General features: G+C 42.4%; 2 protein-coding genes across 3 annotated transcripts in view; both read left to right on the plus strand.

Moving 5' to 3' along the window:
- Positions 1-4,626, plus strand: part of pds5b (PDS5 cohesin associated factor B) — a 47,970-nt gene extending 43,344 nt beyond the window's left edge. The window contains exons 31-35 of one of the 2 annotated variants that reach the window (XM_080041708.1): positions 5-65; positions 3,186-3,634; positions 3,756-3,839; positions 4,006-4,096; positions 4,200-4,626. In XM_080041708.1, coding sequence (XP_079897834.1) covers positions 5-65; positions 3,186-3,634; positions 3,756-3,839; positions 4,006-4,096; positions 4,200-4,235 — 721 coding nt within the window. In that variant the 3' untranslated portion in view covers positions 4,236-4,626. The remainder of the gene's footprint in view (positions 1-4; positions 66-3,185; positions 3,635-3,755; positions 3,840-4,005; positions 4,097-4,199) is intronic. The other variant, XM_080041709.1, reaches the window with a different exon arrangement.
- A 3,456-nt stretch (positions 4,627-8,082) lies between these two features.
- kl (klotho) lies at positions 8,083-16,756 on the plus strand (the record flags this gene model as incomplete). Its single annotated transcript, XM_080041616.1, has 13 exons — positions 8,083-8,799; positions 9,073-9,503; positions 9,884-9,963; positions 10,126-10,288; positions 11,008-11,113; positions 11,670-11,819; positions 11,949-12,184; positions 14,153-14,348; positions 14,675-14,853; positions 15,011-15,118; positions 15,310-15,415; positions 15,591-15,717; positions 16,422-16,756. The coding sequence occupies 13 exons, from the start codon at positions 8,083-8,085 to the stop codon at positions 16,754-16,756; spliced, it is 2,934 nt and encodes a 977-aa protein (XP_079897742.1).
- Between the last annotated feature and the right edge of the window lie 215 nt (positions 16,757-16,971).

Genomic DNA, 16,971 nt, shown 5'->3' on the forward strand with positions numbered 1-16,971 from the left:
GCAGGCTCGACAGCACAGAAATGGATCATAGTGAAAACGAGGACATCTCCCTAAGCACTGAAAAGGTATTAACACTTATTTTAAAATGCTTGGTCTTATAATTAACAGTTATTCATGTGTTTTATCAAGGTGATAAATAAACATCTGCTTTGGCAACTAATCCACATTAGCAACAGGAGTTTATCAGATGGTTTTGTGTGTAAATATCTGAAAGCTCCAGTTAAATATCACATTTCCAGGTTATTTGTTACACAATATTATAATCTTATGTTGTCAGAATCTCTTAGCCATAGTCCTTTTGGACATTTTCCTCCAAGTTTGTTCCGATTGCTTTGTTTGCCATATTTTTTTCAAACCTACTCTTTAGTTTTGATATGAGCACTCTGTTTAATGATAAACAGACAAAAATAGAATGTCTCTTTTAAAGAATGTGATCTTATTAGAAAATTCTGAGAAATTTAAGCAATATAGGTCAGTGGTTGACACTAAAGGTGCGAACACACTAGGCATTTTACACGCGTAAGATTTACGTGCGTAACGCGGCTAAAATGTTGCTTGATCATTTTGTGTCAAAAAAGGTTATACGCGCGTAATGTGACGAGTCTCCCTCCCGATATTGTATTTCCCTTATCAACTATGGCTGCGATCAGAACCGACCCGACACAACAGCGTGCATGTCCACACAAAAACAACAACAATACGGCCAACAACTGTGCCAAAAGACAAACTGAACAGCACAAATAGCCTAGCATTAAAACAGCATTGCATATTCACGGCAGCTACATAACAAACACAGTTACAGCAGCATCGGTGCACGGCGGCACAACATAAAGGCAAGTAGCCAAAATTACCCTACCTGGCTGTGACAGGGGACCGTGACAGGGGACCGTGGCTGGCGTAGATCAACACCGGTGCTTCGTGTACTTGTCGTGAAAGTCCCGCGGACAGTCGTCATGTTTGGGTTCATAATATGAGGCGCTAGCCGCCCGCACACAACAGGGTGAGTTAACTAATGCTATACGGCGCTAACTTTGTTTATCGGCTAAAGCACAGCTACACATATTCACTGAATTAACCAGGAAGTCCATTCTCCTGGTTTACTTTCCCCACGTATAACCCCGAGCGGCTTCATACAGCACCGGCCGCCGCAATACATTTACTCCTCGGTGTCTCGCATCAGCCTCTGTGTACAGTACACTGTTCTCCGACCCTGCCAATGTATGTGACGTAGGGTCAAGCTCAACGCTGATTGGCCAACGCGGCTAATCGTCTCGCGTAGGAGCAACAAAAGTTCAATTTTTTGAACTCCTCGCGTAGCTATACGCGCGTAATATATACGCACGTAAAGCTACGCGCGTAAAAATGTTGCTTTAGCGCGAGTGAAAATGTTGCTTTAGCGCGAGTGACGCATTTACGCGCCATGTACGCGCGTAAACCAATGGTTCCCTATGGAAAAGGGGCGGGTTTCATACGCGTCTGTACGCGTGTAAAATGCCTAGTGTGTTCGCACCTTAACGGTTGCCCGCTTGCCCGGGGCAACTGAAAATAATGTTTGGGCAAGTTGCGATTGCTTCTTGGTTGCCCGGACGGGCAAGTGGATTTTAGAGGGTTTGTCTGTAGTCTAGGCTATGTATTCATGTGTTTTACAGTCTGCAAAAAAAAAAAAAAAATTCCCACTAACTCACACAAAATAGATCGGCTATATTCGCAATTGAGCAGCTGCGCGCGGCAGCCAGCAGCATCACGGTCGCTCTTTCGCACTCGATCTCTTTATCTCTCTCTCACACACACACACACTACACACACACAGCCTGTGTGCGCGCAGTTTCGCTGTCTACGTTCCGAAAGCCGGCTCTATCCTACGGACCTGGTTCCGCTATATTCAAAACCCAGAAATCAATAACGTTTGAGCTTATCGATACCGCTATGGAGTCCAGTAGGCTAAGTCACATTATATAATTTTAAATATCGAGTCAGGTCATCTTCATCTAATTAGGCCTACTTCAGCGTATTATTCCATCACTGGACCGCATCATGGACTGTAAAAGTGTTCTACCTTCGACTGTCTTGAAGAAACTCCTTCCACCCGCTCCGTCTCCAAAAAAAAAAAAAAACTCGTCTGCTGAGCCGCTGCAGACGGGCTCCGCACCGTCTCATCATTCATTCAATGCAGCGGTGATCAACAAACGAGAGACTGTAGCAAGTGACAAGTCCCGCAGTTAAAAAATCGGATAGTTTTTAAATACATATTAAAATCTGCAGGATAAGACCTTCTAAGTTTTCTGAGCCCCTGGGCAAGGTGCATGGCAAAAAGAGGCCCTTTCACGATGCTGCAGCAGGACCAAGCGCTCGTGTAGTGTGTGATGTCATGATATCTAGGCTTATATGAATTGTTGTTTGTTTTATGTGGTCAGGATGAGACTAGTAAGCAGTGTTTGCATTTAAGAGATAAGAGATCGCTTAAATTTATAATTCAATTAGCCTATACTGTATATATCATTGTTTAACAGTTTTTTTGTTTTTTTTGGGCAAGTGAACACAACATTCGGGCAAGTAAAACATTACCTGTACTTTCCCTATGGGCAAGTGCATTTGAAACCTTAGTGTCAACCCCTGTAGGTAATACAAAACTGACATCTGTTTTCTAGTATGTCTGGACAAACATCATCTGAGATAGCACAGTATCTTAGGCCAAGTACAAATGGGCCTGTTGCTGTGGTCCAGTTAAGTGTTGCCAGTCATAAACCCTTGTGTCAATGTGTTGTGATTCTACTGAGCAAACACCGGCTGCAATGAAGTCAAGAGAGGATTAGTAAGTAGTACATGTTGTCTATAATTATTAGACTTCCTCCTGAGATCATTTTGTTGTTTTGTAGTGCAGAATCAAACCGGTAAGCTGTTAAACATAACACATTATGCTATCTTCTTAAGAAATAACGGTATCAATATCTAATGAATTGTCAATGATACATACGTTTTAAATGTTTCACAGGAATCTACAATAACTTGTCCCACTTGTAACTCATATTCATTTAAGTACAACTTTTCTGGGGTGATAAACATTTCCATTCAGAAAAAGAATAACATTTTAAACTCATTGAAGGGTTCTGGCTTGGTCGTAAACACTCCTGTTACAACAGGAAGTCCACCATGCCTTGCCAACCATTTGTTCTTTCTCTTAACAGGATATAGAAAAGCCCCGTGGTCGCAAGCGTGGCGTGGCCTCAACTGACGACCAGGACAGCAAGCCAAAGCGCGGACGCAAGAAAGCGGCGGCCAACACGACTGCAGCGGCAGAGCCCGAGGCCCAGTGGGACGAGGACAATCGGCCGGAGGACGAACAGAACAGCCCGCCCAAAAAGGGACGCAGGGGCCGGCCTCCAAAGGCTGCTACACCCAGTCAGGACACACCTGCCAAGGGCAAGAGGGGACGCAAGAAGGCAGCACCTCCACCAGAGGAGGAGGAAGAAGAGGAGGAGGAGGAAGAAGAGGAGAGGGTTGAAGAGGAAGCAGCAACAGCAGCAGCAGCAGCAGCAGAAGAAGAAGAGGAGGAAGTGGACGACGCGAGCAGTGAAAATCTGGAGGTGAAGACCAAGGGAGGAAGACAAGTCCGAACCCCACGGAAATCACAAGGGTAAGAAAAAGAGAAAGTTGGATCAGCTTCATTAATAACATTTACAGATGAACAGATTTCTGTTGACAAGATTCATTTTGTACTAAAGCTCTGTCATTGCTTGTGTTTTGTCTTGGTTCAGCAGCGCAGAGTCAGCAGAGTCCACACCGCAGAAGAGGAGAGGACGTCCACCCAAATCCGCTCAGCCGCCGGCCAAGAAACCAGCGTAAGATTCAGACTAGCTTTTGCATAACATTTATACAGCTATACATTCATAGTGCAAAACTTTGTGTCATAACGTAGTATGAACGATCATGAAGTGCAGCAGAATCTAGATTACAACTGAGAATCTTAAGGTTACATTTGCGTGTATCCCCTCTGTGGTTTTGTAGGCGTGGTAGGCCATCAAAGGCAGCTGCTGCTAAAGAAGAGTCCGAGGAGGAAGAAGAGGAGGAGGAGGAGCAGGACGAGCCAACACCGAAGGTACTGACAGTTTGAATGAGTCGTATCTGGAAATTCTGGCATTTAGAATTAACTTGACAAAGTGTGGAGGAAATTAAACGCTCTTTTCCCTCCCCCTCCCTAGGGTCGCAAGAAGGCAGCAGGGCGAAGAGGAAGATGAGCAAGAAAAAAAAAGAAAAAAAAGGAGGACAAACAAAAACAGAGCGTCCACTCTTAAGTCGTAGAGGAATAATGAAGAAAATATGGACTTTGAACTTTTTAAACTTTTCATACGCCGACGCTCCTACTGTTACACACAGGTTCCCACACTTGCATATACCACATGCACACTACATCAGTAGATTCGTATCATCAGCTGTGGGCTGTATTGTGAAGATGTTTGCCACATTAAGTAGAACAAATTTTATCAGAAAAACAAAAAAAGATCACTCTTGTAAATAGTCTCTTATGTCTGTTTCATGTTCTGTTGTTGTGTTTAATGCTGACTGGGGGGATGCTGTAAAGCCGTTACCCACCAATATTATTATTATTAAAGTGCTCCCATAAAGCAATATTGCTTATCAATCATTCCCTCTGTGTCACACTTTTAAAAACGGAAAGAGATTAACCATTATCTTTTTGGGGGGTGATGTCATTTAACTTTTAAGAAAACTCCCTTTTTTGTTTACAGTTCTGTATATTTACTTTTTTCTTTTTCTTTTTTACACCATGTACTGAACTTTTTTTAAATGTCAGAACCCTGTCCAAATAGTAAAGTTGCCTCCTGGAAAAGATTGTAGTGGGCATCACATTTTTAGCTTTGTACTTGCTGATAGATGGAAGTCATGAGCAGCTGTGTTTGTAGTGTTTGTCACTGCTGGCTTGCTTGGCCTCACATCCACCCAGTCAGATGCTCCGTTGTATCAATATAATTCTCTATAAAACCTGTCATGCTCGGTTTCTATTTATTTCCCTGAAGTTTGGATGAAGCGGTGCTTACTTGGCCTTTACGACATCGCCACCTGTGATGCCTTCAGGTACCATAAGAAATAGGGCAGAAGGACAAAAACAAATTCTTCATGTCAGATGATTGGGTCAACCTCCTTGACAATTGAGCTTGTTGGCTTTTTTTAAAAGTATTGTTCGCTTACCCTACGCAATGCACTTGTAAATTGCAGGTAAGTGAAGGATATTGCCGTACCTGAATGAATGCATTCTCAATACATTTGTTACCGCCGACCCCAAAAAATTGCCACAAACTTTAGGCCTAGGCCTATATAAAATAGGTTGCCCCATGCTAGGCGTCATCTTTACAAAGTTACATTTTTATGATTTGGACATATTTTGAAGCGGGGAAAAAAGAACATACTCAAAAGAGAATTATAGGTAAATGGTGGTATAGTCATGGACTACACTATTATTATATCTTAAATAGCTTCAAGAAAAGGTTATGAGTGGCTTCTTCCCGCCACCTGTTCCCCAAGGGGTTACTAGGTCACATTGGTCTAATGTAGGTAAGTCCACTTTAGTTTTCCTGAGGTTCATTATATTTATGAGGGTTTTGCTTTTCAAGATATCTTGAAATAATTCAATTATGCGTGCTTTCACTGATATGTTAAACAGGCTATGTTATTTTTGCTTGGTGGTTACACGAACATTCAGCACCAAACTATTTCCAAACTGTAATTAGCACTTAGCAATTTTACCACTTGCCCATTAATTTAGAACTATAATAAAACACAAATATCTAAATTGTAGATGTTCAGAAGTTACAGTAGGAAAAGCTCAGGTAACCTAGATTATAAATAATCAAATTAATGGCCAAAATCCATTTATCTGCTTTACTTTAAGGAAACTGATATTGTGCATTAGGCCCTATTATTTATGATTAGGCCTCTAACTATGCACTGTCATTTAAAAAAATATATTATTTTTAGATTTAGATATTATTAATCACTGTCATAACATCATGTCGTTGTGTCTTTGGTGCCAATATTTCATACAAAAGAAGAAGGCTTGGCCTAGCTGCTACTGACTAAAACTGAAAAAATTTGAAAGTTGCTGTGCACCTGAAAACTAGCTAGCTACCTCCAGCTAAATGCTTAAATGGAAAATGTTTTGCAAAGACTGAAGATGACTCCGCTGCAAAAGAGCTACCACCTCTATACCTGCGTCTAAAATTCGGAGGTACGAGCCATCATACAAAACTAGTATTACAAAAATGGAAACGGGGGTCCCCGCCAGATGCTAATGCTATTTCGGGTCCTTGGCTTTGCAAAGTTTGGGAACCACTGACCTGAGGTTACTGGTAGGCTACACTGAAACAGCCATTCAAACTTACAACCCAGCACATAAGTCTGGTGTAAAACTGCTGCAGTCAAAATTTGATTTAAAAAAAAAAATTTAAATAAAAAAATTGTGAAATGGAACTGTTAATTGATGACACTATTCTAGTTCTGACAGTAACCTATCTCTGTTGAAATTCCTAAAACTATTTAAGGAATATGACCCTATAGGCCTACTGTTTTCGCTACTTGACAGGCCTATTTTTTCTTCTTTGGTTACCAATAGGAAATTCAATTATATTTGTCACTCACTCAAATGTACACAGGTTGCATAGTTAACTGGGTCTGTGACGATCTTTTCTTATTTGTTAGAATGGACAAAGTAGCCCAAATCACTGTGTGTGAGCTGCTGAACATGAGCAATGCTTTTGATGCTTGTATCTGTTGACAGACCAAAAACTGAAAATGAGGCATGACAGCTTCTAAAGGCTTTGGAGCCTTCCAGAGGAATTTCTTCCCATAACACCACACACAGTTGATGTGGATTAAAACCTATCAACTGGCTGAATAATGAAATTGCTCAGTAGTCTTAAGAATTATTTAACCCAACTTGTTTAACTGAACCTAACACGGATTAAATAAAACACATTATCTATGATTTGACATTTAGTCAAATGCCAGAATTTTCAGCTCTGTATTTGAATGAACTCCGAAATCCCTATTTGCTAAGCATCCCTTTACGGGGCTCTGCCATGTGTTCCTAGAAGCATTGCTTATGCAACACACTCCAGATCCAAACTTTCCAGCTAAACTCAACTAATGTTCCGTTGATTGATTATTGTATTATTCAAAATGTTGTAGATTAAAATAATATACTTATAATATCTCAAAGCTTATATGCCTAAGAAATTACCTGATGTGACACCACACCAGAGAGCTCACAATTTAGCCTTTTCATTTATTCTAACAAATAAAAACAAACACCCTCCCAACAGGGTCATGCCTAGTCAGATATTAAAGCAGGTCTTATTTGGGTGCAGATGACCAACAGTAAAGAGGCCTGGGTTTCCAAGCAACCGAGCTGAAAGCAGGAAGATAAGGGAGTATTGGGAAAATGGTACAGCAGGGTATACTGACTCTGCTGTTTGTATATCTCCTCCTCAACCCCCATCATCTTCTGACTAAACTTGATCCAGTGAGAAATGCAGATGGTTTTTTGTGCTCTAGACATGTGACATTTAAATGCAGTTATGAGATTATCTGCCAGCTGAGGATGCATGATAATGGTGCTGAGATCCTATTAAGGTTTTCGCACCTGGGTCACTCCTATTCTGTCCTCTGATAGTGTTATTATCAAAATCAGTTACAAATCTCTCTTTGAGGTTCTAAAGTGAGGCCTTATTAGACAGACTGAAAATAAAAACGATTATTGGCCTATTTATAGCCTAGTCCTACGTATAGGCCAATGGCTTTTTAAAACCTAAGCTAATCTGTACACTGCTTTGCAAAAGATTGATCATTTGTGGCTCTTACCATCGTGTAGTGCCAGGAGACCTTCGTGCGTCAGGTGCTTTGGCTAATGATTGATAGATTTGAAGAGGCGGCTTGTGGTGGTGGAGTCACAGCTGGCTGGCTGCACTCCACAGCCCGCTGTTCAGTCACTGGAAGCTTTTGAACCATGGTCAAATGAAGAGTGGAGTCACAAAACTGGACGTCCGAGGCAAGTATTGACAGACAGGCGCCATGAGGGCTTTACTCGCCCTTTTGACATTTCTGGTCCTCACCTCTGCTGCGGCAAAACCCAACTCTGGTTTGAAGACATGGGGGAGATTCAGTAAACTGCCCTATCCAGGAGACAAGGCTTTCCTCTACGACACCTTCCCCAAGGACTTCATATGGGCGGTGGGCACGGCGGCGTATCAGGTGGAGGGCGCATTTGAAAAGGATGGCAAGGGCCTCTCCATTTGGGACACTTTTACGCGTGGCGGGAACCGGATGGTCACCGGTGACGTCGGCAGCGACAGCTATCACAACATCCGCGCCGACGTGCGAGCCATCAGGCAGCTCGGGGTCAGTCACTACCGCTTCTCGCTGTCCTGGTCCAGGATATTTCCCAACGGCACCCGCGGGAGTTACAACGAAATGGGCACCAACTACTACCGGACACTCATCAAGAGGCTGAAGGAGATCCGTGTGCAGCCGGTGGTCACGCTGTACCACTGGGACCTGCCCGATCACCTGCAGCAAAGCTTCGGCGGGTGGAGCAACCCGGAGCTCGTTGGGATGTTCAAGGACTACGCCGATTTCTGTTTCCAGACTTTCGGGGATGACGTGAAGTATTGGATCACCATAGATAACCCGTTTGTGGTGGCGCGCCACGGGTATGGCACCGGAGTGGTAGCTCCCGGGATAAAGAGCGACCCTGATCTCCCGTTCCGTGTCGGACACAATCTCCTCAAGGTGAGTGCTTGGATTAAAGGTTTGACCATGGTTGATGTATGTGATGTATGATGTAAATAAATGTAGGTAATCTATGTGATGGAGCAACACATTTTTATTCAATACTAGATACATCATATCTATAAGTTTAACTTTTTTTCTGAAAAAGGATCAAGTAAATGAGTAAAAAGTAGCATAAAATACAAATACCATCCTCTCCTACCTCTTATTCTCTTTCCCCTCCACCTGCCTATCATTCCTGTCTCTCTGCCTGCCCCCCTCCCCCCCTTCCAGGCTCATGCTGCTGCTTGGCATCTGTACGACCGCCACTACCGGCCCCGTCAGCAGGGAAAGCTGTCCATGGCGCTGGCTTCTCACTGGATCAAGCCCAGTCGCACACGCCTGGAGAGCTTGCGGGAGTGCCAGTGCTCCTTGGACCACGTGCTGGGCTGGTTCGCGCGGCCACTGTTCACGGACGGAGATTACCCGCCCTGCATGAAGGCCAGGCTGGGCTCGCGGCTGCCCTCCTTCACCCGGGAGGAGCGGGAGCAGGTGAGGGGGACCGCGGACTTCTTCGCCCTGTCTCACGGAGCAGCCCTCAGCTTCCAGCTCATCAACGACAGCCTCAAGTTCGGCCAGACGGAAGATTTGGACCTGAGGATGCTGCTCTACTGGGTCAACGCCGAGTACAACAAGCCGCCCATCTTTGTTGTACAGAGCGGTTGGTAGGTTCTGATGTTGATTTGTCTGTGATTCAGACAAACTTTTATTTATCTCCATAGGGGGAAATTAATTTGTAACCTTTTCCAGCATAAAACGGTCAACAAATAGCAAAGAAAACATTTTAAGGATATGGGGCAGAAGGAAGTAAAAGTTACAATAAAATCAGTTAATAGGAATAAATAATTAACAGTCATTTAAAATAAGTCTGCGTTCAGCAGCTTAATAGCGGAAAGAATAAAAGACTTTGAGTAACGATTTGTTCTCGTTAGGGGCACGTTATAACACCGGCCTAAAAGCAACAGAGTAAAAGTTGTGGTGTGTGGTGTTCTTCTGGGGTTTGCTGTGTTGCTAAACATCTTGTTTCTAATGTTGCTTTACACAGGTACGTCCTTGGTAATACCAAGACAGAAGACCCAAAACACATGTACTACCTCAAGAGGTTCATCGCAGAGGCACTGAAATGTAAGTGATGTATGTCATACATTCACCAAAACAGCATGAAGATCCAAAAATGTTGAACCCACAGCTCAATCGCATTGTTTTTTCACTTCCAATATAAGCTTCACAACAGCAAAAGTTGGGACTTAAACCTAAGCTGTCCATCTGTCTGTGTTTGACACACAGCAATTGTCATAGATGGAGTGAATGTGATTGGATACACAGCCTGGTCTCTGATGGACGGCTTTGAGTGGCGCAGGGAATATGGGATACGACGGGGACTTTACTATGTTGACTTCAACACTCCTGACATGAAGAGGGAGCCAAAGACATCGGGCACCTTTTACAGGTCTGTGTGATGTTGTGATGCGTGATGTGACTGAGGAAGCCTGGATGAAATGTATGCATACTGTGAGAATACATTTTTACATCAAAGACAGATGTTTATAAAACGTTGCTTTGTGAACACCTGTCCTGATTTATAACGGTGCATTGCCCTGTTTTCAAGTGTCTGCAATCACTGAAGGAGCTGACAGCACAAACTACTGTAACTCCAATGGAAGAGAAACTTCCATTTTATATATAACTCCCTTTGTTTTCCTCATTGGGTGGATCAGTAAACTCCCTTGGAAGAGACTGAAAGCCAGAAATGTGCTCCCTTCTGTCATCACAAAAATAACTAATTTTGTTCTGAAGTTTTTCAACACATTTTATAGTAGGCCTATATATATATATATATATATATATATATATATATATATATACACACACACACACAGTATATCAATAAAGACATATGTTCTGATCTTTTAAACACAGGCAAGCCGAACATTAGATTGTGCAAGATTTCCTTACACTGTTGAAATTTTCATTATTGTTGAAAAAAATATCCTCTGGGAAAGCCTGGCACTCGTCATCCACAGTTAATGCACATTTAGTTTAAAGGAATGTTTGTATAAAACTGGGTGGCACAGAATGGCACATGTAATGCTGCAACTACAGAGATAGGTTTTCCCTCTCGGCACAGCTCCTAAATAACGATCATTCTTTTTTCTTTTTTCCCCAAAGAAATGTCATCCAGAGGAACGGCTTCCCAGAACTTCCAGAAAACAGACCAGCACAAGGAATCTTCCCGTGTGATTTTGCCTGGGGGGTATCTGCCAACTCCATACAGGTGTGTGTGTGTGTGTGTGTGTGTGTGTGTGTGTGTGTGTGTGTGTGTGTGTGTGTGTGTGTGTGTGTGTGTGTGTACTGTATGCAGAGAGTTATGTGCCACAGAGCAAAGGTCTGACAATAATTGAAACACAACAAGAATCCTTCCTCAGAATCAGTGATGTGACAAAACATTAACAATGCATTAACTTTGGTTTAGAGATTCCGTATACACCTTTCTAATATTAAGTAAAGCGTGACGTTTGTTAACTCAGCGGAAATTCAAAAGTCAACATTCTATATTTTACATTAACCCACATGTTATGCAACTCTAGGTCCTAATATTACTATTTTATTCTCTGATTCAGCGTTGCCAAAGTTACATCATGTTCGTCAATCGTCGCGTCTCCTAATGATAAACCACATAACCTCATGACGCCACTGTTACTATCGATTTACCCCATTTGGCCTTTAGTTGCACTCATGTGTGTTAGGTAAACACAGCAGCGTGTGTTGGGGGGCTAGTGAGTGAGTGTTGACATTGGTTGTGTTTCTTCTGTGTTCTCTTCATGTCGCAGGTGGAGACCGTGCCCAGCCAGTTCGCAGACCCCAGTGTTTACTTGTGGAACATCTCCAACAATGGCGAGCTGACAAGGGTGGAGGGCTTCAGTGCACCACCTTTACGCCGACCAACACACTGCGCTGATTACGCCACTATCCGACAACAGGTAGGCCCTCCTAAGGTATAAATGAGGTTCAATTTTCAATAGATTTAAATTGTATACATTATGTGTTTCACCTGTTTTTTGTTATAAAAGGTGAAGTTTTCACATGTGTATCCTCCTCCCTCTGTAAAGGTGGATGAAATCCGGCGGATGGGCGTAAACCACTTCCACTTCTCCTTCAACTGGTCGGCTCTGGTTCCAACAGGTGACGTGGCTCATCCCAACAACACTCTGCTGAGCTACTACCGCTGCTTCACTCGCCAGCTGCTGCAGGCCAACGTCACGCCTGTGGTCACTCTGTGGCACCACACACGCCAGCGCAGCAGCCTGCCCGCCCTGCTGGACTCCACCAACAAATGGCTCAACAGGTCAGATCTTTTGAAGGTGAAGTCTTGGGGCGACAGTGGCTCAGGTGGTTAAGCGGGTTGGCTAACGATCCAAGGGTTTGCGATTCGATCCCCGCCCGGCCACCTGTGTCATGGTTGTTGTGTCCTTGGGCAAGACACTTCACCCACCTTGCCTGGCGTGAATGTGTATGACTGCTGTATGTTTGAGGTGTTGGTCGGAGGGGCCGTTGGCGCTGAATGGCAGCCACGCTTCCGTCAGTCTGCCCCAGGGCAGCTGTGGCTACTATCGTAGTTTACCACCACCGGTATGACTGTGTGTGAACGAATTGAACCTGGAACCCTGTAAAGCTTTGAGTCACAGAGAAATAAAGCGCTATATAAATCTAATCAATTAAGTCAGCCATTCTGGAGGATGAATCAGTGAATATGTCCTCACTGTTAGAACTGTCTTTGGGCTAAAAGAAAAATCCAAGGGCTAGGCTAGGCGCTGTAAAGAACCGGGTATGTAAACAAAGTAGGGCCCGACCGATATATCGGCCGGCCGATTTAATGGGCCGATTATAGCACATCTCCGAAAATCGGCGGCCATTTTTTTGACGATTTTTCTTTTCAGCAATCATGTTGAGTGAGATGCATTGCTGCCCCGGAGGTAGCCTTATAGCCTATTAACAGCAGCAGCAGGTGTGTTGTAATACATTAGATTAATTCACACTTGACAGTTCCCCCTGACACCAATAGCAGAGTCATTGGTCATCTCTTGACTGTTAATAGTAGTTGATATTACTATAGTTATTATATAGAATTTATACAGTGCTTTATTGGAGGTCATTCAAAGACACTTTACATCAAACATATAGAAAATCATACTTATAGAAAAAGAAAACAAAATACAGACAAATTAAAGATAAGGTTTGGAGTGGAGTCCGGTGTAATTATGCTTTCTTACAGAGGTGAGTTTTGAGTTGACTTTTGAATGAGTTTATTTAGTCTGAGATGCTGATGTTTGGAGGGAGGGAGTTCCAGAGGGTTGGGTGCAGTTACATAAAATGCTTAATGTTCTGAGTTTAAAAATGCGTCATGTCACTTTAGACATATTTGTAACACTTTATTTTTTTTTAGATAATCCATATTTCAATAAATAAAAAGTTCCTGTACCCCTATTGACAGTAACAAGTATATATATATATATTTAAGGGTTCAAAAAAGTAAATTTTTTCAATACATATTTATGGGATTTTTAAAAAAAATAATCGGCCGATTTAATCGTTATCGTAATTTTTCTCAGAAAATAATCGGCATCGGCACCCAAAAATCAATATCGGTCGGGCCCTAAAACAAAGGGTATGTAAACAAAGGGAGCCTACCGTTGCAAGCAACATGCCTGTTTACAGAGCCTAGGCTGTGTTTTAACACTGAATGTATGTGCTTTTTTAGAGCACACACAGTATGAACAGGTAACGGATCGTGAGTAGATTTTCACTGATTTTGACAAAAAATATTGACAACAAGCATTCTTCAGTATGAAGGAGGTGTACATTTTCGTAAACATCTGTTACAATAAAAATCTGTGTGTATCAGGTATGGTTTATTAACATTAACGGTAAGTTACAGAGTGGTCTGATGTTAAAAGGAAACATGCATTGATTTCCCCAGGAACAGTCTGTCCTTGTTGCCTTCTACAAAAGCCATCCTTTGTTACTTGCTGCCATGGTATCATCTTTCCTCTTCCTGTAGTAAAGATATATCAATAAACCCAGCAATCACAATATTTGTACTGTCTTTGATAATGGAGCATTGGCATTTTCAGCTGTATTGGCACATCATTTAGGGTCATAAAAAGATTATAAAAGTTTATTTTGGATATTCGTTGTCATTTATTACCTATGTAGTGCAGGTTTGAGTGTGTTTGTTGTTTAATTTTGATTTATATATGAAAAATAACTTCCACATGCCTGATTATAGATGCAATACGAATGTGTTTTTTCTCAGGGGAGCTCCAGAGGCGTTTGAGGACTATGCCAGACTTTGTTACAGAGAACTAGGTGCCCATGTGAAGATGTGGATCACCCTGAATGAGCCCAATGATGAGATGGTGAGCTACCTGGAGGGTCACCAGATGCTGCGGGCGCATGCAAAGGCCTGGCGCGCTTACGACCGCGAGTTCAGACCCACACAGGGAGGACAGGTGAGTGACCTGTTTCAATGCTTATGCCTCAGAGGAACTACTTTAATTATTTTTTTATATTGTTTGAATACTTATATTATATGTAAGTAGTGTTTTTTTAATGTGTATTACATGTATAACGTAAATGTTACACTTGTAGAATACAAGAAATAATAGTGTAAATGAATAGTCATTTAAAATACCTTGGTCCCTCGTTTTGCACCAGAGAGCTTGAGAATGAGTTAAATATAGTAAAAGATGAAGTGTTCATGATTTAGATATAGGTTGAAGTCAATAAGAAAATTAAAATGTCAAAAAAAATGATTCTTTTTTGTATTGTGTCTCAGGTGTCTCTGGCTCTGCACATGGACTGGGTGGAACCGGCGTTTTCATTCAGCCGTGAGGATGTGGAACCAGCTAAAAGGGTTCTAGACTTCCGCGTCGGCTGGTTTGCTGAGCCCATCTTTGGCAGCGGGGATTATCCTCTGGGAATGAGGAGCTGGCTGCGTCAGCTCAACTCACTTGAGTACTAATACTTTATTTATGCATCAATACAGTCACTCTTGTTAGCTACATAATAAGCAAGGTCTCCAGAGGATAACAAAGCCAAAACTACTAACCTCTACAACTTAAATGCTCATCTCTGATATAAAGATATATTCTCTCTCTGTGTGTTCTTACAGCCTGCCAGTGTTCAATGAGGAGGACAGACAACTGGTTAAAGGGACATATGACTTCTTTGCCATTAGTCACTTCAGTACCAAGTTGGTGACACATGCCAAGGAAGACTCGTAAGACATAATAATTTTCTGCCTTTAATTATGATAGATGGAACCAGGGACCACACAAAGTCTTTACTGTCCCATATTAGTCGAAACAGCTAAGTTTGGTTAAAGTTGCACATGTTGCTTTAAGATAGTGATCCTGCATTCTAAAGGCATATTTTTGAATAATACACAGCTTCTGTGTCTTCTCAATGCAGCTACACCTACACAGCAATGCTAGAGGTCCAACACATGATAGACACCACATGGATTATGTCCCCGAGGCCTGTGGTGCCCTGGGGCCTGAGGAAAGCCCTCAACTGGGTGAGACTGGAGGGATCTGAGTCAATGTGTGTTATACAGACTTTATTTTAGTCATCACATCTGCTCCTTTACAGACTTGTGAAGAGTTAAGAAGTTGAATGTAAGACCTAATTTACCCTGACTCGTGATAGTTTGGCTACATTCTGTAGCTAACATTGCTCTCCTGCTGCGTAAGGTAAGGGAGCACTACTGTGACGTACCCGTCTATGTGATGGCCAATGGGGTCCAGGAAGACCCAGCCCGCTTCAAAGACAGCCTCAGAGTCTACTACCTGTACAATTACGTCAATGAGGCGTTGAAAGGTGAGACTACAAACACACATCTTTCTGTTAAGATTTAATAGAAAATATGTAATTTACTTGGAAGAGGAATACTATTATCACTGCATGTGTGTTCTGAGTGATCACTCCTTTTGAGGTGACTGAAGTGGTTCTGCTCTGTAGAGCTTAATTATTAGACAGGCATGTAGGTCACGGACCTCTGAAAAGTCAGCTGACTGAGAGCACACAAAAATATCAAAAGATACACACGGTGCACTGAATTGTTGAGTCAAGGCTAGGTTACCTATGGAACAGTTACCTGTCCTTGTTAGGTTCATTAGGTTATTGGGTTAACAACCTTATTGTTTTGTTGTTGTGTTGTAGTGTGCTCTGTCACCGCTTAGTATCAACCAGACATGGAAAAAACTGCATGTAATTGTGTAACATGGCACTTACACTGCAAAAAAACTAAGTCTGAAATATGACACGAGAAATGTATTCATTTTCCTTTTTATGTTGCTTTAAACAAATGTTGTGATTTATAAAATAGATATAGTAAATGGGAATTATCAGGCATATATTTTTGTATAATTATTGTGAGAGGAACACAATCGTGGAGGCTAATTCAGGCCGGAAAAACAAATACATGAAAAAGAGTTAAGTGCTTTTTTTTCTAATGTCGCATAGAGTACCACCTCACCTTAACATGAACATACAGGTAAACTTGTCACATGTTCCCTCCTCAGCGTGCACTCTGGACGGTGTGAACCTGAAGGGTTACTTTGCGTACGCCCTGAGTGACCAAAGAGACCCGGGGTTTGGCATGTACGGCCACGTCCAAGAAGAAGTCATCGTCAAGGCCTCTCTCGCCAACTACCGCAACATTATCCAGCACAACGGCTTCCCCATCCAGGGAGCTGCGCCCCAGCAGTGTCCCAGCTCGCCTCAGCCCTGCCTGGGCTGCCATGTGCTGGTCAAGAGGCCGGTGGTGGGCTTCCTCACTCTGGTGGGTTCTGGGGTGTTGATCACCCTGGGCCTCATTATCTACTACACATCCAAGAGACACAAGGAGTGCTACTGATGATTGATGTGACTATAGGATTTATTTAGTATCTTTTTAGAAACGACTCCAGTAAAAAGAACTGAGCTTTATGTTCAGCAGTGAAGAGTTTGGTATCCATACGACGATGGTACTTACTTATATATTTAACGGCGTCTGAATAATGAAAGTGATCCAATCATCTCCACATTCTACATGTTACAAATGTTATTAAATGTTATTTAAATGTGAATTTA

The sequence above is a fragment of the Ammodytes marinus genome (genome assembly GCF_949987685.1).
Source record: "Ammodytes marinus genome assembly, chromosome: 14".
In the NCBI taxonomy this organism is placed as follows: Eukaryota; Metazoa; Chordata; class Actinopteri; order Uranoscopiformes; family Ammodytidae; genus Ammodytes; species Ammodytes marinus.